This window comes from Emys orbicularis, chromosome 4, assembly GCF_028017835.1.
Source record: "Emys orbicularis isolate rEmyOrb1 chromosome 4, rEmyOrb1.hap1, whole genome shotgun sequence".
Classification (NCBI taxonomy): Eukaryota; Metazoa; Chordata; order Testudines; family Emydidae; genus Emys; species Emys orbicularis.
The window spans coordinates 126,894,465-126,916,347 of NC_088686.1; the positions used below are offsets into that span (position 1 = coordinate 126,894,465).

A 21,883-nucleotide genomic window follows, 5' to 3' on the forward strand; every position below is an offset into this window, starting at 1 on the left:
CGCCATGGAGGGGGTGGAAAGGAACCCAGGGTTAAGTCACCCCAAGAGCCTCCTGTCCCTGTGCGGGGGTTGGGTTATAACACTGAATGGGGGAGGGGAGAGGAGTGGGGTGTCTGGCTGGAGCGATAATACAGGGGGCTATGGATGGGAGGGGGCAGCGGGGGCAGCACTCAGACACACAGCACTTGGTGTTGGCACTGGCCCCCCCGGCTAGCTGAGCAACAAGCCCCCCCCCCCCCCCCAAAGCTCGGCCCCCACCCCAGCCAGCCTGACAGCACTGGCATCAGGCAACTCTTCCTTCTCCTTTGGCATGAGGCCCAGGCGCCCCCAAGGCTAGGGCCCAGCAAAGCGCCCGTCTCCCTGGGAGGGCAGAGATGTGTCCCAATGGGGGCACTTCCACCTGCACAGACCTGGGTTTGGCATCGCTCATGGGTGAAACGAGTTGCCAGGTGAGGGACTGGCACCTTGCTATTTGGCACAATTTATTATAAATACCCTGGGGGACGGGCAACCCAGCAATGCAATAGCGGGGAGGGTGGGGCTGTGGGGTCAGGACTGAGGGGCACTGGCACAGTGGGGGCAAGAGCCCAGGGCTGGGGGCTGTCGGCGTGGGCAGAGGCTGCTGGGGTGTGGAGGCATGGGTGTTTGCCTCCATCAGATAATTAATTGTTCATTCCTAATGTGACTCTTCCTCTTGGAGTCGGTGGCCCTCCAGCCTGATCCTGCCAGGCAGTTAAGCTCCTTCCACACCCAACCCCCACCCCTTTGGGCCCCTGGCCAATCCTGAGCCCCAAGGCTCTCGGATGGCACCGTGGGTCCTCAGCCATGGGACAGCATTGCTGGGTCTGGAATCCCTTCCAGTAAGAGCTGGGAACCCATGGAGAAGGGACTGGAGGCAAGTCTGTCCCCCATTCCCCAGTGCTCACTGCATTCTACAGGCTGGGAAGGGCAGGCCCTGGGCCATAACGCCCCTGCTGGCAGAGCCCTCTAGCGTGCCAGGGATCTGGGCCATGCCCCGCCCGAGCTCTCCAGCACCAGCAGCGATTTGATAATGGAGAGAGAAAGCAGGAAGTTAAGTGCCAAAGAGGAAGTTCCTCCCTGTGATCCCTGCATCCCCCATCCTGCTGGGGGCAGGGCCAGCATGGCCCCTGCCCCATGAGCTGAGATGGGAAGGAGAGGAGAAATGGATCCAAAAGGCAGGATCCATCCTCAAATCAGGGGAGGGGGGAGTCTGCCCCACCCCCTCCAGCAGGGGGCAGGGCGGGAGTCACAAGGATCAGCAAATTAACAGTTACGGTTCCGCTGGGGGTGCGAGTAAAACCCAACCCAATAAATTAAAGCCGGGGGAGAAGGGGGGCGCGGGGGTCAGAGGCCGTTGGCACTGGAGCGCTGCAGCAGCGGCACCTTGCTGAGCTCCACTATGGGCGAGCGCGGCTTGTTCTTCATCTTGGGCACCCGCTGCAGCAGCTGCTGGGCCTCGTGGTAGGCGTCGCGCAGCTCTTTCTTCCACTGCACCAGCTCAGGGTCGCTCTGCCGGGTGACAGGACGGGGGGTGGGGTTAGCCATGGGAGCACCACGGAGGGATCAGAGGTCATGGCCAGGGGGCGGGGTTAGCCACAGGAGCAACACAGAGGGGTCAGGGGTCAGCCACAGAAGCACCACGAAGGGGTCAGAGATCACAGCCGGGGGGGGCAGGGTTAGCCACGGGAGCACCACGGAGGGGTCTGGGCTCACGGACAGGATGCATTATTAACCATGGGAGCTCAGCACGGGGAAGGAGCAGCCCTAGGGAGTGGACAACCGGGATGGGGGGCGGGGAACAGAGACATGGTGTAGCCCTGGCCCAGTAGAGGGTGCCAGTGGCGGGGGAGGGGGCGCACTCACATCACACTGCAGGATGAGCTGCCTGTGCTCCCGGGTCTTGAGGAGGATGCATTTGCGCTCCTTAATCTGAGTGTCCTCCACAGATAGAATCTCCTCCATGGTGAGCAGGGATTGCTGCAGGGGACAGAGCGCCAGGGGTTCAGAGAGAGACCATGGCTCCCCCCACCACTACCAAGAACCCCCCTCCCCAGGACCCCAGGCCCTGCCCTCAGCTCCCTACCGGGGATTCGCCCTCCCCTCGCCACTCCAGCCGGTTGGGGAACAGGTAGAAGTATCGCCGCTGCCATGGCGTCAGGAAGGGGTTGCCCATCTTGGACATGTAGCCGTGCATGATGCAGTCCTTGCCCAGGGCGTAGTCTGTGCCGGGGAGAGACAGAGAGAGAGTCAGATCGCAGCACCAGCCAGCCGTCAACACACAGGGAAGTGCCTGCAGGGGGCACTGTAGGGAGCGGGGCAGGAATGCTGGCTGTGGGGGTACTTCCAGCTACTCCAGCCTCAGCCTCCCCCAGTGGGGCATACTATAGGGAGGGGGGTTGGCTGTAGAGAAGGTGGGGAGCGATGGTGAGTGGGGCTGGCCATGTGGGAAAGCTCCCAGCAGGTAGGGTGACCAGATGTCCCGATTTTATAGGGACAGTCCCGATTTTTGAGGCTTTTTCTTATATAGGCTCCTATTACCCCTCACCCCCGTCCCGATTTTTCACACTTGCTGTCTGGTCACCCTACCAGCAGGGGACACTGTAGGGAGCAAGGGAGGCCCTGGTGGAGGATGGATCTCCCAGCAGGGGCACCGTGGGGAGCAGGAGCTGGCCATAGTAGGCATCTCCCAGCAGGGGGCACCGTGGGAAGCGGGGGCCGGCCGTGGCATGCATCTCCCAGCAGGGGGCACCGTGGGGAGCGGGGTCCGGCCGCGGCATGCATCTCCCAGCAGGGGGCACCGTGGGGAGGGGGCTCCCCGACTCACCCTCCTCGTGGCCCAGCTGCTTGTTCTTGGCCTTCTTGCGGGTCTCCAGCTTGTCGGTCTCAGCATTGACAGCATCAAAGACAGTCTCCGTCACCTCCTGCTGCCAGCGCTCCGAGATGGTGAGCGGGAAGTTGCGGTACAGCTCTTGGTCGCTGTCCAACAGCTGGGGACGACAGAAAGACGGCGGGTGGGCGGGCAGCTGGGGGCTCCCGCAACCCAGATGGCTGGGTATCCCCCACACCCTCTCCCGGCATCAAGCTCTCTGGGGGAAGGGCTGGGTGGTTGGGGGGGGTGGGGGGGGAGAGGCTGGTGGGAAGGTGAAGGGACCTCCTCTCCCTCCACAATAGGGAACTGCGGCTCCAGAGAGAGTAAAGGGCCAGGTGGGAAGCAATGTTCCCCCTCTAATTTTTCCCATGCATGTGCAGAATGAATATTGGTGCACATAACAAAATTCATGTGGTGGGGCTGGGGCAGAGGATTGGGGTGCGAGGGAGGGGAGGAGAGGGCTCTGGGGTGGGGCTGGGGATGAGGGACCAGGGCTGGGGCAGAGGGTTGGAGTGCAGGCTCTAGGGTGGGGCCAGGAATGAGGGGTTTGGAGTGCAGGCTGCCCAGTGGCTACAGATGACTCCCCTCAGCTCTCTCTCCCCGCAGCAGCATCTGGGCTGTGGGGTGAGAGGTGCCTCTCCCCCAGCCGCAGCAGGTCTGAGCTTGTGCTGGGAGAGGGGATGGGAGCCTGCACCAGAGAGGGAGAGTAGCCTGCATGGCTCAGTCCTGCCCTTTCCAGCGGGGGAGCTGTGCTAACCCCCATGAGCTCCCTCCGGTACCTTGATCCCTTTTGTGTCCTCTTCATCGAAAGATCCAATGTCAAAGGCGTCAGCCGCGTTCACCTCCCCACGTGGCGGGATCAGGGGCGGTGGGTACTGCGGGGTCAGGAGAGGCGTTAGAGAATCTGGGGGGACAGGACAGCAGCACCCACCACATGCCCCTGTCCCTCTCCTTCCCCAGCCGCTCTCCCTACCCACCCCACTTACCTTCTGCAAGAAAACCATCTGCCAGTCCAGGCTCTGGAAGAAGGGATCCTCCTTCACCTCTTGTGCCCTGGGGAGGAAGACCAGGGGCGAGGTGGGTCAGCAGAGCTGGCCTGAGGGTCCCTCTGGCCCCCCACATGAGGGGCAAAGGATGCCACAACCTATGCTGGAGCCAAGGGGTCCAATTCTAGCAGGGGAAGGACTGGAGCATGGCGGTAGAGGCAGAGAGAGATGGGGCTGCCATGCCAGCAGGGGGAGCTCCGGAGCTACCTGTTCTAATAACACAGTGACTATTTCTGTAGGTCCTATGCAAACAGCGCCACTCAGGCTGAGGGATGGGTCTCTTCCAGTTGGGGGACGGTAGCCCAATGCACCCATCCTTCCTGGGCTGGCTCCTGCCACGTGCTTGCTGGGTCCCCAGGATGTGGCAAAGCCCCCCTGCTCCCCAGTCACGGACTCACCCATGCCCCATGCAGCCCAGCCTCCGGTTGACGTCTCTCTGGAGCAGCCCTTCCAGCAGGGAGCGCAGCTGAGGCGAGAAGGAGTCGGGCAACTCTACAGGCTGTGGGGGAGGGGAGAGGATTATTTTATGGGGCGGGGCCAATTCCCAGCCCTGGGAGCTGGACAGACCCTTCCTGGGGCTGGAGGGACACTGCAGTTCCAAACCCAGCCAGCAGGGGGCAGTTGTGTACACACAATCCCAGCCAGCAGGGGGCAGTCTCATCCACACAGCCACACTGGAGCTCCACTCTGCTCAGGGGCTGAAGGGCGGGGCCAGGCTCGGGTCCATGGAGTGGGGTGTGTATGGTTAGGCTAGGCAGGGCCCTGGCTGAGGACCAGAGGGACGGGCGGCAGGTACAATGGGCTCAGAGCTGAAGAGCAGGGCTGTTCCTGGCCTGGAGCGACAGGGCACTGGCTTGTGCAGATGGGTCGGGGCCCCTCTCCGTGCAGCCCTGAGGAGGGCAGAGATCATGTCTGCACCTGATCCCCCAGCCAGAGCTCCCCCACTCACCATGGTCAGGGTCATGCGGTCGATCTCATGTTTATCCTTGGTCTTGTGCTGCCTGAAGGGGCTGTGCCTGCGATGGGAGGGGAGAGGGTGGTCACACGCTGCCCATGCCATATCCCTGCCCCACGGGTGTCTCTGTCCCACATGCACCCCCTCCATCCCCCAAGATCGCTTGCTCACTCACCCCCGCAGCAGCTTGAAGAGCATGCAGCCCAGGGAGAACCAGTCAGCACTGCTGTCATATGCCACACCCTTCTGCAGCACCTCCGGCGCCATGTACCCATGCGTGCCACTGTGGGAGCATGTGGGGGGAGAGAGATAGACAGAGAAGGGGGTCAGAGTACAACAGAGCCATGGCCCAGCCCAGGAGCTGAAGTGCCACACTCTCCCTGCAGGGGGCGCCAAAGAGCCATCACAGAACCACTACAAACCCAGCCTCTCCCAGCAGGGAGTGCTGCAGGGGGCAGGGCAGGAGCGCTGGCTGTGAAGGGAGCTCCCGGCTACTCCAGCCCCAGCCTCTCCCAGCCTGGGGCACTGTAGGGAGCGGGCAGGGGGCACTGACTGTGAAGGGAGCTCCTGGACACTCACACACTGGCATGAGGCTTCTTCTTGGAGAAATCACAGGCCAGTCCCAGGTCCGAGATCCTGACGTGACCGAACTCGTCCAGCAGGATGTTTGCTGGCTGCAGAGAGAGGAGAGCAGCCCCATGAGCCAGGGTGATGGGACAGGGAGACCCAGGTTGGGGATGGAGGGGAAATGCAGCATCTGAAATGCTCTGTGAATGGGAGGGAAGCCAGCGGGTGGGAGCTGGGCAAAGCCAGTCCCTCACTCCTGCCCTTCTCCCCTTAACTTCACCAACCATGGAGGTGGGGTCCTGGAATGGGGGCTCTGCTCTCACTCTGAGATCTCCAAGCACCACCCCCCATGGGGGCTGAGCAGATGGAAACCCCAGGAGGGAGCAGGCAGGGTTACCCTGAGGCCCTAGCATGGGAGAACCCCCGTGGTGGAAGGGGTGGGACTCCGGGACGGGGCGGGTTTACCTTAAGGTCCAGGTGTGGCAGGATGGGAGATACCAGTGGTGGGAGGAGAAGGGTGTGATGCTGGCAAACCAGGTGCCGGCTCTTGCCAAGGCTTTAGGCCTCAGCCAAGCACAGACATATTCATTGCTGGAAACCTGTCCAGCTCACCTGTGTGTCAGTATGGGTCAGACAGGTGTCGGGCTTATAACAATATATTTAGACTTCATGAAATGCTTGTACGTTGCTACATGTATTAATCCTGCTTATAATGTCTGTATCCCACGTTGTCAGGTGAAACTTAAGTGTTTGCTGTAGAGCTATAAAATTTTTGCTCTGAACTATATAACTCACCAGACAAGAACAAAACTTTGCCTAGTGCAAAATGCTAAATCGCTATGAAAGGCATTACCTCTTGCCCATCAGGAAGGGCTATCAAAACTAAATGGCTCACTGTGGGACATCACAATACAAAGACTGCTACTTGCCCCTGCACAAGCTATGTGCAAAAGGCTCATCCCATCAGCTTGAATTCTGGAAGAAGAAAATAAAGATAGCAGACATGAAAATTTTTGATCTCTTTGCTGTTTGGCCTCTCACAGGACTGGAGCCAGGAAACAGAAGCAGAGATCCCCAGGGTCAACCTGGGTTAGCCCTAAAAGACATTCAGAGCTCACAGATTACTACATCTCTTGCAGTCTATGGTTCCAAAAGCTGACACTCATTGGTGTATACATGTTTGCCTGCTCTAATCTGTAAGTAACTCACTCATTTCTTTTTCCTAGTTAATAAATCCTTAGTTCGTTTACTATAGGACTAGCTACAGGCATTGTCTTTGGTGTGAGATCTGAGGTACAGATTGACTTGGGGGAAGTGTCTGATCTCTCGGGACTAGAAGCAACCTGAATATTTTGTGAGCTTTGGTGTATAGCAACGAACCATCACTACGTCCAGCTGGCCTGGAGGCAACATAGACTGGCATGCCCAAGGGGACTGGCTGTGACTCCATGGTAAGACTGGTATAGTGCTTTAGGAGTTCACAGTTGTTTATGGGGTTGGTGAAACGTAATTATAGAACACCCCCACCCCCATGGGTCTCTGCCCTGAGGTCGTGAACCACTCCAGTCAGCGTGACACTGAGGTTCTGGTGTGGGAGGATGGACAACCAAGGTGGGAGGAGGAGGGGTTACCTTGAGATCCCAGTGTGGGAGGAGGGGACACCCATGGTGGGATGGGGCAGGGCTCCAGGAGGGGATGGGATTACCTTGAGGTCCTGGTGTGGGAGGGTGGGAGACACCCCTCCGTGGTGGGAGGGGGTGGGGCTACCTTGAGGTCCCGGTACACTACGAAGCGGTTGTGCATGTGCTCCAGGCCCAGGATGATCTCGGCAGCGTAGAAGCGCATCTCGGCCTCAGAAAAGACCCCGTGCTGAGACAGGTGGTAATGCAAGTCGCCCCCTGCATGAGACAGCCGACATCCTGGTCAACACAAGGCCCTGCCCCACAGGAAAGACAGTGTGGGCCATGCAGGGGGTGACAGTGTTGCCTAGTGGCTAGAACACCAGGCTGGGAGCTATAACTCCTGGGTTCAATCCCCAGCCCTACCACAGGCTCCTTCGGCAAATCGCATCTACGCTCCGTGCCCCGGTTCCCCTCCCGCTCTTTGTCTGTGTGGACAGCAAGCTCTTTGGGCATGCACTCTCTCACTAAGCGTGCGCAGCACCGGACAGTGGTGCGTAGCTTGAGACCGGGTGTATTAATTGTAAGGGGGGGCAGTGTGGGGGCTGGGGGGTTCCCCAAGGATAGCAGGGGGTTCTCACCATTCATCAGGTCCAGGATGAAGCTGAGTTTGTCAGGGGTATGGAAGGCGTAGGACATACACACGATGAAGGGGCAGTCCTGGGGCGAGAGGGCGAGATGGATCACCCACCGAAAGAGGGAACCCCACAAACTGCACCACCACAGGCTCCCCTCCCCCCCAACATGATCCACCCCCCCCACATGCTCCATCCCTCCCCCACACTTCTCCCTACATGCTGCCCCCTATATTCCCCCTTGCACTGCCCTCCCATAGATTCCCCCTCCCACCACACTGCCCCACATGCTGCCCCCGCCCCACTGCATGCTCCCCTGCATGCTGCCCCCCACCAACCTCCACGCTGCCCCACCCCTCAATCCTATGTGTGCTACCATCCCTAACGTGTTGCCCCCTCAAACTCCCTGTCCCCCCCATGTGCTCCCGACCGCTCACCTGCACCCCCCTTGCTCTGAGCACACTCACTCCTGCCCTCCCCTGTGCTAACCGCCTCCACTGCTGTCCCCAGACCTAGGCCCCCTCTTTACCTTAGATTGGGCTTGCCCTGTTCTGACACACCCCCACCCCATGTATGCCCTGTGGCGAGGCTGGCCTGGTCAGGCAGGCCCCATGGCTGCGGTGCCTGGCGTGTGGAGAGCTGTTCTCACCCCGGTGCTGACGAGAGACAGCATGATGCGCTCATTTAGGGCCAGCGTCTCCCCCTGCTTCATCTTAATGCGCTTCTTGTCCAGACATTTCATGGCGTACCTGCCCCAAGAGAGAGAAAATAATCCCTGCTGCTATCCCCAAGGCAAATCTCCACACTCCTCATCCCTCCGCCCCTGCCTCCCACAGCAATTCCCTCACCCCGGTATCCTTCCGCCTCCCATGGCAAATCTCCATGCCTGTTGCCCCTGGTATCCCTCCACCTCCCACAGCAAATCCCCGTATCCCTCCACCTCCTGTGGCCATGGCAATCCCTCCCCCCCACAAAAAACCCTGTGTCTCCCATGGTCATGGCAACCTCAGTAATGACAAGTATCCTTTCATCTCTCCTACTCCCACAGTACCCTCCTTCTCATTGAAGGTATCCCTCCACCTGTCATGGCCAGGGCAACACCAGCACCACTGGTATCCTCCCTTGCCCCGGGACCGCAACAACCCTCCCTCACTCTCACAGCTCCAGCCCCCCCCCCCCCCCCATCCCAGCAGATATTCCCCCAGCAAAACCCAACAGATATCCCTCCACCCCCTGGCTATAATACCCCTCCCCACCAGATATCCCTCTGTCTCCCGGCTATAATACACACACACTCCCCAGATTCCCAGCAGATATCCCTCCGCCTCCTGGCTATAATATCCCCCACCCCAATGCCTAGACAATCCCAGCAGATATCCTTCCACCTCCTGAGTATAATACCACCCCTCCGCCTGTCCCCCCAGATTCCCCTCCACATCCTGACTATAATACCCCACCCCCAGGGGAATCCCAGCAGATATCCTGCGCAGTTCATCTCCCCGGGGGTCCCACCCCTGGTGTTGGCTAATTACATTTTGCCCGTGTCCGCTTTCCGGCAACCATACACCTCTCCAAAGCCGCCGCGGCCGATGATCCGGTGCACGCTGAAGTCGTTCATGGTCAGCTGGGCCCACGGCAGGGGGAGAGCGGGTGAGGGTGGGGAGGAATCCAGATATTAATTGTATTGTACTGCCGCAAACTCATGGCACATCGCACAGTGCAGCGTGGGCTCTCAGAGCACCCCATGCCTAGGCAGGGAGCGAGAGGCTGGGCTTGGCATTAAGGCCTCAGACTTAGAACTCCTGGATTCAGTTCCCAGCTCTGCCACTGACTCCCTGGGTGATGTGGAGCAAGTCACTCTCCCTTCCGCCACCCCATTTGTGCCTCGGTTTCCCCAGATACAAAGCAAGGAGAATAATCTGTCCTATGTCTGGATTGTATATTCACGGGGGGGAGGGGGGGAGAGGCAGGCCCAGCTTTTCTCTATGTGTGCATGTATGCAGAGCACCCAGCACCATGACAACCATTCATCGGAACAATAGCACCTGTTCCCTGGCCATTCCCACCGATGCAAGCACTTTCATTGTAGAATTGAGGGGAAACCTCCCCTCCACCCCATGCTCCCCCTAAGCCCTGGAGGAGGAGTGGTGGCTTGGATCTCAACCTGCATCTGAATTTTGGGGCTCGCACAATACGAGCCAGGGAGCCCCAGCTTGCAATGTGGCAGGGCTGAGGAGACCCTTTGCCCCCAGGGCCAGGCAGAGAATAGGAGGGTGTGGGACAGATCCCAGGGTGGGGTGATGTTAAAGGAGGGCACTGGGGAATAGTCTTAAGGGTGGCACCCCCCCAAACTTATCCCTTCACCCTGGGACACCTCCCTCCCCTATGTGTTTAAGGCCCCTGCCCCACAGCTACTGCCCCCCACAAACTCCCCCACAACGAGCATAGCCCCAGGGGGTGGGATGATTCGGTAGCAGTGGGGTTAGGTTGGGACCCGGGGGCTCCATAGGGAGCTGGGTGGTGGGGTAGGGGCAGTGGGGGTCACTGTGCTGGGCAAGGGGCACATGGAAATGGGATTCAGTTCCAGACAAGTCTACCTCCCAAATACAAATCGCCAATCCTCCCAGGCCAAGCCCCCCAAGATGGACTACAGCCCCCTCCCTTGCTCAGGCCAGGCCCCCCCAGATAGAACCTGCCACTCTATAAATGCATGGTGTACCCACACTTTGAATACTGAGTGCAGTTCTGGTCACCCCAACCCAAAAATTGTAAGTTAGAACTGGAAAAAGTTCAAAGAAGGGCAACAAAAATGATGAGAGGTCCGGAAGAGCTTCCATATGAGGATAGATTAAAATGACTGGGACTGTTCAACTTAGAAAAGAGACGACTAAGGGGGGATATGCTGGTGGCCTATTAAATCATGACTGGTGTGGAGAAAGTGAATAAGGAAGCGTTATTTACCCCTTCATATAACACAAGAACCAGTGGTCACCCAGTGAAATTACTAGGCAGCAGGTTTAAAAAAACATAAGGAAGTGCTTCACACAACGCACAGTCAGCCTGTGGAACTCTGCCAGGGGATGTTGTGACAGCCAATAGTATAGGTCCATCAGTGGTTATTAGTCAAGACCCCCTGCTCTGGATGTCCCTAAACCTCTGTTTGCCAGAAGCTGGGACTGGATGACAGAGGATGGCTCACTGGATAATTGCCCTGTTCTGTTCATTCTCTCTGAAGCACCTAGCACTGGCCACTGTCTGCAGACATCATAATGGGCTAGATGGACCATTGGTCTGACCCAGTGTGGCCGTTCTTATGTTCTTATGCCCTGGGAGACACTCACATGGATGTTCAGCTCCACATTCTTCCACTGGCAGAAGCGGGTGAATTTGTCACTATAACAAAACAGAAAGAGGTGAAAAAACTACAGAGGCCCCCACAGAGAGACCCACCCATGGGCCTGCAGAGACCCCATCACCCCAGCCTGCAGAGACCACCCCTGCATAGCCCTGCAGCAAGACCACCCATCCCTCTCACCCAGAGAGACCCCCATAGTCCTGCAGAGAGACACCCCATACCTCCTCCCAGAGAGACCCTTGCAGAGAGAGGTTGCTCATCCCCCCAACCAGAAAGACTCCCTCAGCCCTGTGCAGAGACCTCCCCATTCCCCGCCTGACATGGTCCCTGCAGAAAGAGAACCTCCAGGCCCACAGCCAGCCCCCACGGCAGGTGGCTCCTCTCACCTCTCGATGAATTTCTGGAAGATGGCCCCATGCAGGTTCTGGCAGATCTCCTCAATGTACGGCTGGGGAGACATGGGGGTCAGCGCGGGGAAGAAAGGAATCAGCAGGGAACCCCACCCACCCCCAGTGGGATGGGCCATGTCAGGAAATTCCTTTCCCCTCTCCTACCTGTACTGGGGCCTCCTCCCCCAGGGGAAGTGGGATGGGACACCCTTCTCTTGGGGCCTGTCAACGCCCCTGCTCTCCCCTGCATCAGAGCTTCTTAGTATCTCTCCCTCCCCTGGCCGACAGGGCAGCCCCACCCACCTTACCCATCCCCGACAGCAACCCCCTCCCACACAGCACCAGGAAGGGGCAGGAGACCAGGCTAGAGGGGCTCATTGCTCTGATCTGGTGCAGCTGGGGAGGAAATATTGCGCTAGGTGGACCCATGGGACTGATTGGTGCAGCGCTACCCTAGAGGGGCCTATAGGGCTGGCTCGGCACCAAAGGGGGCCCTGGGGCTAGAGGGGCCCGTGGGGCTGGCCTGGCACCTCAGGGGCCTGTGGGGCTGTCCCTGTGGGGTTGGTAGGGAGATGGGGGTGGGGACACACACCTGGAATAGGTCTGGTGGCACCTGTTTCTTGCTGAGCCGGCTCTGCACATGCTCTGTGGCGCTCTTGGAGAAGGGCTGTGGGGAAAGCAGTGGAGAAATGAAAGCCTGTGTGGCCCTCACAACCCCTCTCGGGTGGTCAGGGCAGGTCCGGGGGCTGGGTTATCCCCACCCCCATCCCATGGTAGCTCACAGGGCAGGGCTGGGGCACCAGGGGAGACCCTGGACTGTATGAACAAGGAGAAATCCAACTCTCAGGCCAGGATGGGAGGGCTGGGGGAGCAGTGTAGGGTCCCCATCCAGGGCAGGGTCTGTGACTGCTTCAGGGTCACCTGTGAGGCAGAGTTCCTGAAGGTCTTCGGGGTCCCTTCTGGAGATTTCTGGGGTCCCCCTGGGCAGGGTCTGTGATGGTTTTTGGGGTGTGTCCCCTCCGGCAAGGTCTATGGTGGTTTCTGGGTCCCCCCCGGGGTGGCGCACTCACATGGGAGCAGGACAGCAGCTCCTTCATGATGTACTGGTCAAAAATCTGGCGGCTCTTGGCAGCTCGATCCTCCTCCGAGTCCAGCTTCTCATATTTCTTAATCTGGGAGGCAGAGGGCACAGTGTCACCGTGGGGCAGGCTGCAAAGCCATGACTGGGAGCCCCCAACACCCCAGAGGGCAGGGGAGCCTTTCAGGAGCCACCCTAACACCCCACAGGGTGGGAATTTACCCTTCCCCCTCCCTGCTGGGTGGGGATAGGGAAACCCCGGTGTGTCAGCCCCCACAAGGCCTCACCTCTTCATAGAACTCCACGAGCGGCTTGGCCTCCTCCACCTGATTCAGGCAGAAATCCCGGAACAGCAGGTACCCTGGGAAACAAGGAGAGAGTCAGGGCCCCAGAGCCCTGAACCCGGCCCCTAACCTCCGGAGCCAGCCAGCCCCCCATCCTGGGGCTGGATAGTAGCCAGTGCCCTCTAGAGGGCAAAGGCCCCATGTCCCATTCCCTGCACCCGAGTCATGCAATCCCTCCTGACTCCCTCAGATCCAGCTCCCGTCTATACCAGTGATAGCAACAGTGGGCTATTTTCTGCCCAGCACCCCTAGTGTGGTCACCGCCAGAGAGGGCTGATTCCCCACAATGGGACAGTAGCAGCAGGCCTCTCCCCAGAGCCAGGCTGGGCCACAAGGCTCTCTGGGTGGCTCCATCCAAGCCCTGGGGGCCCTGCGGTTAAACGGCTCCAGGTGCTGCCAGCTCCCACCCCGCTGGGTAGGCTGCAGTTCACAGGGTTAGTTGGGCAAGAGGCCAGGCGGTGCGAAGCAGGCAGGGGAGCACAGGGGAGGAGGCAGGGGCGCGCGGGGCGTACTGGCGCGGAAACCACAAACGCCAGCGTGGGCGGGGAAGGAAGTGACAGGGGCTTCCTGCTGGAGGCTGTTAGCTACCAATGGCAGAAAGGGGAAGTGTCCCACCACGCCAGCCAGGGGGCCCGGGAAAAAACCACTGGGGACCCCCAGCCGCTTAGAAACCCCTGTCTGACTGGTGGATCCTGGCCCCTATCTCCAAGCCCCCAGCAATCCCCATTTCTGACCTTCCCCCATGAATCCCCATCCACCAGAGACCCCAGCCCCTGACTCCAATCCCCTTCCCAAACCCAGCCCACCGGGGACTCCTCCCCCCTCCCAATCCTGACACCACCACCCCAAAGATCCCAACCCACCAGGTACCCTCCACTCCCAGGAAGCCCCAACTGACCAGGACGACTCCGGATTCCTAACCCCCACCCAACCCCACCCCAGCCCCCAACACCAACCCCAACCCCAACCCCAGCCTCCTCCCATCCCCCACCAAAACATGACACCCCCAACCCCCACCCCGCCACACAGCTCTACCCACCCAACAAACCCACCCCCCGATCCCAAACCCACCCTTCTCCCAGCTCACCACCTGATTGGGGTCACCACCTGACCCTTCCCTCCAACCCCCACCCTGGGATTCTCCCCCCAACTGGAAAATCTCACCAAGTGCCCCCCCCTTTCCAGTCCATGCCCCCTGCCCCAGCCAGAGACCAGGGAGAGGGATCTGGACCTGGGCCTGGGGGGGTGGAGAGAGGGCGGGGGATAGGAACTGCCCAAGCCACACAAAGAGGAAGGAGAATTTCCTCTTGCGCTTCAGCACCCTCCACCCGTGTTCACAGCCAGTCTCTTGCCTCCCCCAGAGCTGGAGCTGTGCAGCGAGGAGCACGGCCAGCCCTGGGGACAGGTGTGAGCACAGAGCCCCCACAGCTCTAGTACAAAGAACAGGAATACTTGTGGCACCTTAGAGACTAACAAATTTATTTGAGCATAAGCTTTCGTGGGCTACAGCCCACTTCTTCGGATGTAGCCCACGAAAGCTTATGCTCAAATAAATTTGTTAGTCTCTAAGGTGCCACAAGTACTCCTGTTCTTTTTGCGGATACAGACTAACACGGCTGCTACTCTGAAACACATCTCTAGTGGTGCCCTTCAATCCCGACCCGCAGCCCCGTTAGACCAGCGCTGGGCTCCCTCCCACAATCCTGCTGTTGTCCCTCAATCCCAACCCTCCCAGACACAGTTACACCAAGGGCCTGGGGGGAGGGGGATGTGCATGGGTGTGTCTGTGCATCCCCTGCAGCACTTCACCCCCACCCCCTCCACTCACCGATCTTCTGAGAAAAGATCTTGTCAAAGGTCACTTCGCCCCGGTCCTCCAGGTATTTCTGCATGACGCTGCGGATGCTGGCAAGACACGCAGCACACAAGGGATTAATCGGGATACCCACCCCTCACTCTTGTTCCCTCCCCCAGTAGAAACCACCTGGGCCCATTTGGATTCTAGATCTACATGCCTGGGGGTGTCGGAACAGGCATCTCCCCGCCGGAGCCCCAGGCTTTCCCATGTTGGGGATTTTAATATATGCTTTTTCCCCTGAACCGAACCTTCTTTGACTTTCCAATATTTATTAGTTTGTTAAATTTCAGCTCCCTTTAAGACCCTTCCCTCCCTTCAGCTGCAGCTTCACCAAGTTTTTTGGGTGAAAATTTCCTTGTTTGTTTGTTTAAACAACAGCCACATGGCAGCATCAGTCACTCACTAGCACATCCATTAAGTAGTCATCCAAAGGCCCCAGTTGAGACCAGAGCCCCATCGTGCCAGGCACAGTACACTCTTGAAAGAAATAGCTTCTACCCTTAGGATCTCCCAATTCAGCTACACAGGACAAAGGCCAGGAACAGAAACTGAGTCACAGAGACAGGAAGGGACTGGCCCAAGGTCACCCAGCCCCACCCACTGGCCCCCGCTGCCTCTTGACGCTGACACGTGAACTGGCTGCATCATGGTTTGTTTTTGAGCAGTGCCAGAACTGGGTCCGGGTCTCCAGCATAACTCCATCGTTTTCCATCTGTCTCGGGCTCATCTGGCCCCCATCGCTGCTCCAGGTGAGAGCCTCGTGATCTTTAATGGATTTAGCGTCCCAATGCCCCTGGGAGGGAGGGAAGTGCTGGTAGCCTCATGTTCCAGATGGGGACACTGAAGCGCAGAGCGGCTGAGTGATGTGCCCAAGATCACACAGGGAGGAGGAAGGAATTGAAAGCAGGTCTCCTGCCCCCCCGCTTAACACCTGAGCCATTCCCTCTTTCAGCGGCATGGCCACTGAGTCAGGGCGGGTTCCTTGAGTTCAACATGAGGCCCAGTCCAGCCAAGCCAGACCTGCAGGCTGTGTAATGTCCTTCAATCCAGCTGGTCCCTGCAGGGCTTGGGCCAGAGACCTCTGCCATGGGGCAGTCAGAGTGGCTGGAGTCCTGTGGGGCTCAGCAGCTCTGCCCTGAAGTCTTAAAGCCCACTGGGATCTTCTACGATGCTTGACCAGGCCGCCAAAATCTCACCCTAGGGAACATCCCACCTGCCCAGCATATCCATGGGCAGCTCCCCAAGGGACATGAACACCATTGCAAGACAGCAGCTGGCACCCGGCAGACCTGAGCAGGAAGACACCAGGCCTTGTGGCACAAGGAACATCTCAGACCAGCAGGAAAGTCAAGTCTGGTGGATAATGGGGAGATGGAGAGAAGCTGCTGCCTCCATTCCCACCCACAGGGAGGGGTGGGAGTTTGCAACATCCTCCTCTGGGATCTGCACAAATAGGGCCTGACAGTGCTCAGGGCAAAGAGAAGAACTTGAGCTGGGCAGGACTCCTGGGTTCTCTGGGAGGGGTGTGGGGTCCAGTCATTAGAGCTGGGGGGGTTCAGAGCCAGGACTCTTGGGTTTTCTCCCAGCTCTGGAAGGGGAGTGGGGTCTAGTGATTAGAGTAGTGTGGGCTGGGATTCTATTCCTGGTTCCGTGGCAGACACTCCGTGCGACCGTCGTCTCTTGGTGCCTGAATTCCCATTGGTACAGCGGGGATGACTACCCTGGCATGGTCTGCCAGGTCTATGCAGACTGAACGCTTCAGAGCAGGGGCTCTCTCACCAAATGTCCGTGCAGCACCTGGCACAGCAGGGCCCTGGCTGCAGTTGGCTACTGGAAGGGGGATAAAAGTGAAAGCTCTGGTCCAGAACTGCCCACTAGGAGGCTCCTTGCACCTCCCCATGAAGCAGCCAGACGTGAGCATTGTTGGAGACGGTATACCAGGGTAGATGGGCCCCTGCTCTGGACATGCCTGTATGGCTACAGGCCTTTCTGAAGACCCTGCTGACCCGTGAAGCCCTGCTCATGAAGGTGCCATCCTCCCCTGGCCCTGCCAAGGGCAGCAGCACTCTGACCCTTTAACAGACCATGGGCCAAAGAACTAAGACCAGGTGCTTGCCCTGGCCAGGCCTTTCGTGCTGGGGCAGCCAAGGGCTCCTTTGGCCTGGGGTGGCGTGGGTTGGTGGGTGGCGTGTGTCTCTGCTGGGTTTTTGAGGGTTTGGCCAGAGCTGGTGTCAAGGCCCTGCGGGGTACTGGAGCAGCTCTGAGGCTGCTCTTGATGACACCAAAGAGAATGGAAACCTGGCCCCAACACTGATCAGCCCCAATCAACTGCACTGCTGCCCTCTGGCCTTGCCCCCTTACTGGACATCCAGGGGGACTCGGCCCCTCATCTTTCCAGCCTCCCAGGTCTCAGGGTCTTGGGAGAATTCACCAAAACCTGGAACCAAAAACTCTCCTCTGTCCTGTAGGCCAATGGGAAGATGGGAGGAACCTTCCCCAAGGCTGGGCCGGGGGCAGAGGTTCCCTCGATGATGGAGGAGGGCCTCAGCCTTGGCACGACAGGGAGGGTCCCAACCCAGAGGCCTGGGCTAGCCCAGCCCTGGCCTCCCCCTGCAGCTCTGCCACTGCCCCTCCATCCCTCCTCGCAGCCCCTCTGCTATCCCAGCTCTGGGCTCCTCCCTGATGTCTTTCAATGTCCCTCAATCCCAGCCTACAGCCCCCTGCTACCCTCGCCCTGGGCTTCCCGCCCAGACACACCAGGCAGTGCACTGCTACATGCCCGTGGCTGCTGTGAGCAATGCCAGCATGGCGCAAGGTTCTGTTTCCCTGATTGGCTCTGGCTCCAGGATTTTAGTCTCTAGCCTCTCCAAATCAATCCGGAGGGGCAGGCAAAAAAGAGGAACCCCTCTGGCTGGGCCCTATGGTGGGGGAGGAGTGCCTGGGGGGCAGGAGGCTCGACCCTCCCCCCTGCACCTCTGTGGCCAGTGTGAGCCCGAACCCAAAGGGGGTGGGGGAGCAGGATAGGGTGACCGGTCATGTGCAGATGTGTGTGTGTGGGGGGGTCACACAGAAGCCCCTGCACCCCCTTCTCCACCCCACAGCCAGATCGGATGTGAGGCAGCACATCCCTCTCAACCAAGTTCCTGGCCCCATGGGGTCACAGCTGGTTCGGCATGGCAGGGCCCCATCATGGCCCTTCCCTACAGCAGGCCCTGCCCCTCACGCCCCTGCTAGTCCCTGGCTCCCTGCACCATCCCCTCAGGGTCCAGGCCCGAGGCAGCAGCTGGTAGTGCCTTTCCCACAGGCCTGGCTGGTGGGATGTGGGGGAAGGAGGGGTGGGCTGGCCCAGGTGTGAGCCACCAGAGGCTCCCAGGGAAAACACAGAGGAGGGCGCTGTGGGGATCAAAGGGAGGGGGCCCCTAGCCCCTAATCCACCCCCCATTCACCCAGCCCCCCATCCACTTTACAAACCCAAGGTCACCTCCACATAGGAGATACGCCCCCCCTCGACTACATCTCCCCTAGAGATCCATTCCACACCCCACCCCTTAAAGCTCCCTCGTGCACAAAGATGGTCAGCCCCCAACACCTCCCCAGGTCCATCCCCCACAGTAAGGGCACTACGCAGCACTGGGATGGCCATCCCATGTAGGGGTAGGGCAGTACAGGGAGCCCCCAATAGTAGGGGTAGAGGAGTGCAGGGAGCCAGCTCCCTGCGGCGCCAAGACTCAGCGGCAGTCTCTGTCCACAGCCATCCCCAGAGGGGGCATCTGGGTAAGGCCCAGCTGTAACCCCTCTCCAGGACGGGGGGGCCCCAGGCTACCATCCCAGACATCTTATCACAGCTACGGAAAACGCCTCTGCTCCCCACGCCCCCCAGCACACAGACCTGGCCCCTCCCCACCCCAATGCACCCCAGGACACAGGCCCAGTCCCCAGAAGGCCTACCCTGCTCCCACACAGTGACGTGGGGCAGCGTAGTTGGGGTGGGGGAATCTGCAGTTAAGTAGAGGTCTGGGGTCAGACAGGCCTGGCTCCGGGGAGCAGGGCAGGGGGCCCCATCCAGCCATTGCCCCCCATGGGCCCCATCCAGCCACGGCCCCCCCATGAGCCCAGCACAGAGAAATCTGGAGTCCAGGCAGCCTCCGGTGCGTCTAGGGACTCCTAGCTCAAAAGGGTCTCCCTACCATCCCCATGGGCACCTGCCCCCTTTGGAGAAGCTGGAGACAGGGGACTGGAACTTGGCTGGCCCTAGGGCCTGCTCCCCCCAGGCCATGGGAGCAGAGGGAGTTCAGCAGGCAGGGGATGGATGCTCTCACACATGCGCTCATGAGGGTGGAAACCCACAGCTCCATGCCAGTAGCCTAGGCCTGTGTGACTGCCAGGCAGTACCAGGCCCCTGCCCACCACACAGACAGGCCCCTTGCTGCCCCGGCTTCCCCTCTGCTCCCAGGTGTCACTTCTGGCCAAGTCACCCCCCGCCCAGCCTGGGCCTTGACTGTCATTGCGCTGTGCTCAGCGAGGAGCCCTGACTCTGAGCTCCCCTCTCCCTCGCCCTGCAGCCCCGGCCGGGGCAGCGTAAGGCCGGGCTCTTTGCTGGAAGGGATGGGGTTGAAGAGTAGGGACTGGTGGAGATGGGAGCATCCATGGGTCGAGCTTTGTGCTGGGGCAGGGGGTTGTGCTATCTACAGCCCATGAGAACAGGAAAGCAGCCCAATAGGAGAGGGGGTCGGCCCTGGGCTCTTCACTCTGCAGCTCTCCCCTCCCACCCCAGAGCCAGCTGCATTTCGATGACTTTCTCTGCCCCATTCCCCGAAGCCAGGTTGATGCCCATCATTGGCGAAGGCCAAAAAAAGGTGCCATGCATGCTATCGTACATGTCTGTTGCGCCACAGGCTTCCCTGATCCCCGGGCACTTGTTAAGTGCCACTAGCTCGTTAAATAGCATGGATATTGCGCATGGGGTTGGAAGTAGGGTGCTGGGCACAGATGATCCTTAGCACAGATTGCATCTCGAACCCTGCTGCGTGTCTCTCACAACCATTAGACAGGCGCTAGTGCAGCCCTGCTGCACCATTGTGTTTGATGCATGCCCGCATGTAGCCAGCTGTGCAGATCAGTCCATGGCAGGTTTTGCCAGGATCATGTTGGGCATGCAGGGGCTGTTCTTCAGAGCCTCCCAAGCGCAGGGAGATCACAACCCTGGTGCTGGGAACTGACAGATACAAAGGAGGAGGGGGTGGTGTGGGGAAGGGTCTCTGGGTTTTAAAGGGGGTGGGAAGGGTCAACTCAAGACCCTCCTCTCCCATCTCCCTGGTGTTGGAAAGCAAGACACAGGAGCCTGGAAGAAAATAGAATAATGGGAAACTATCCAGGCTCCAGGGGGGAAACAATCAGGAAGACACAACCTGGACAGGGTGGAAACCCACAGGGCAGAGTGTGCCAGCCTTCCCCAGTAACACACAGCTCCCCCCAACACAGACTCACAGAACCATGCCACTTCGCTGCCCCCCATGCCCAACCTGGGGTGCCCACTCTGCTCAGGTCAAGACACCTTGCAGGGAGCTGTGTGTGTGTGTGTGTGTTGGGGGGGGGGGGGGAGGGGTAGGTCCATTTCCAACCAAAGGGCCAGCAAGGCCCAGCCGGCTGCCCCACACCTGCCCCCAGCTCACCTGGGCTCAGGTAACAGGATCTTCTTGCTGGCCCGGGCTGCAGGGGTGGATTTGCTTTTCTCCATAGCCATCAAGTAGCTCACATCCGCTAGCACCGCTTCCAGGTCGGCCATCTTGCCAGGCAATCTTCTCTCTTCTCCTTTCCTTTTTTTTCAAAAAAAATACCTTAAGAGATTATTAATTTTTTGAGTCTCCGGCCTCAGCTGCCGACCGAGCCCCCTCTCTGCCCCTCTAGATGCCGGGGGGGTTGGGGTGGGAAAAAAGAGTGGGGTGTTGTTCCCCCACCCCTTTCACCAACAGATCCACATGATGCCTTGCAGCGACAGCCCCTTCCACTTCTTCCTTATTTCTGATCGGCTTCACCTCCTCTGCTAGCGGCTCCCCTTCCTCTCTGAGGCGCTGTGCGTGTTTGCAGGAGAGGCGGGCCTGCCTTGCAGTGGATGCGGCTAAGGGTTTGCTTGTCTCCCACCCCCTTGACAACTGCTTCTGTTTTCTGAGTTGTGTGTCTCTGTGTGGATCTGCTGGTGCAAGCAGCGGGCAGGGCCAGCCGAGGGGAGTGCCAGGAGAGGGGCACGAGTGTTGTAGGGGAAGAAAAAAAACCTGTGCCAAAGCCACCGCAAAAAATAACAATCCGATAAAGTATCAGGTCACTAGGTCATGAAAAGAGAGAGAGGCAGGATCGACTGGTTCCGCAATGCTTCCTCCTGCCCTGCCTGGCCGCCACACTGGCTACAGCACAGGCTAGCTTGGGTCTCTCTCCGGCTGCAGCTTAAAGCAACAGTGCCCTGAAAAAGGGAAGCAAAGGGAGGCAAAAGATTGAACGCTGCCCTCTGGAGGTTTTGTGTTAGCCCTTCGCCCACACACACACACACACACACACACACTCTGCATTTTAGGCTCGTGTGATCACAGTGCGTGCAATGGGGGCAGGTTGGCAGAAGCAAGGTTCCAGCATGCGTGTGTGTCAGGTGTCACCATGCACAACTGAATTGCCTATCTGGCCCCCTGCATGCACCTGCCAGCCAATCGGCCTGCACACCTGCGGGATAGTAGGAGGGAGCTTACTGTAGCATCTAAAGGCCCCCAAGAAAGGAACAGGGACCCGTCCCTTTTGGGGAGGTGTGCCCCATAAAAACCTGCAAAGCCCTTATACTTTGTCCTCCTTTGAGACCCCCTTGGCTGTGATGCCTGCAAAACAAAAATTGTCTAGGGAGCAGCTGAGCGGCTTACTACACTGATCAAGTCTGTCAGCCCATGAGCCCCCTTTCTTGGGCATGTGCCCTTGTTATCTCAGCTCATACCCCGAGATTGTAAGCACACTGGGGCAGGGAGTGAGAGTCATTGTGTGAATGTACAGTGCCCAGAATCACTGCTCTGTTTGAAAGGCCAGAGCAACTCACCCAGGGACAGGGTAGATTCCTCCATCGCTTGGGGTCTTTAAACCGAGATTGGGTGTCTTTCCAAAAGATCTAGCT

The 21,883-nt window shown here is 59.1% G+C and overlaps 1 protein-coding gene across 1 annotated transcript; it reads right to left on the minus strand.

Moving 5' to 3' along the window:
- Positions 1-1,311: 1,311 nt before the first annotated feature.
- GRK2 (G protein-coupled receptor kinase 2) lies at positions 1,312-21,037 on the minus strand. The gene is made up of 21 exons (XM_065402525.1): positions 20,409-21,037; positions 14,707-14,783; positions 12,822-12,895; positions 12,527-12,628; positions 12,049-12,123; positions 11,454-11,515; positions 11,054-11,105; positions 9,245-9,336; positions 8,362-8,461; positions 7,719-7,797; positions 7,226-7,356; positions 5,471-5,565; positions 5,067-5,174; positions 4,886-4,952; positions 4,335-4,435; positions 3,877-3,943; positions 3,670-3,765; positions 2,846-3,008; positions 2,105-2,241; positions 1,885-1,998; positions 1,312-1,530 (listed from the first exon to the last, which is right to left on the minus strand). Exons 1-21 carry the CDS (start codon positions 20,519-20,521, stop codon positions 1,366-1,368), a joined length of 2,070 nt encoding a protein of 689 aa, XP_065258597.1. The 5' UTR covers positions 20,522-21,037; the 3' UTR covers positions 1,312-1,365.
- Between the last annotated feature and the right edge of the window lie 846 nt (positions 21,038-21,883).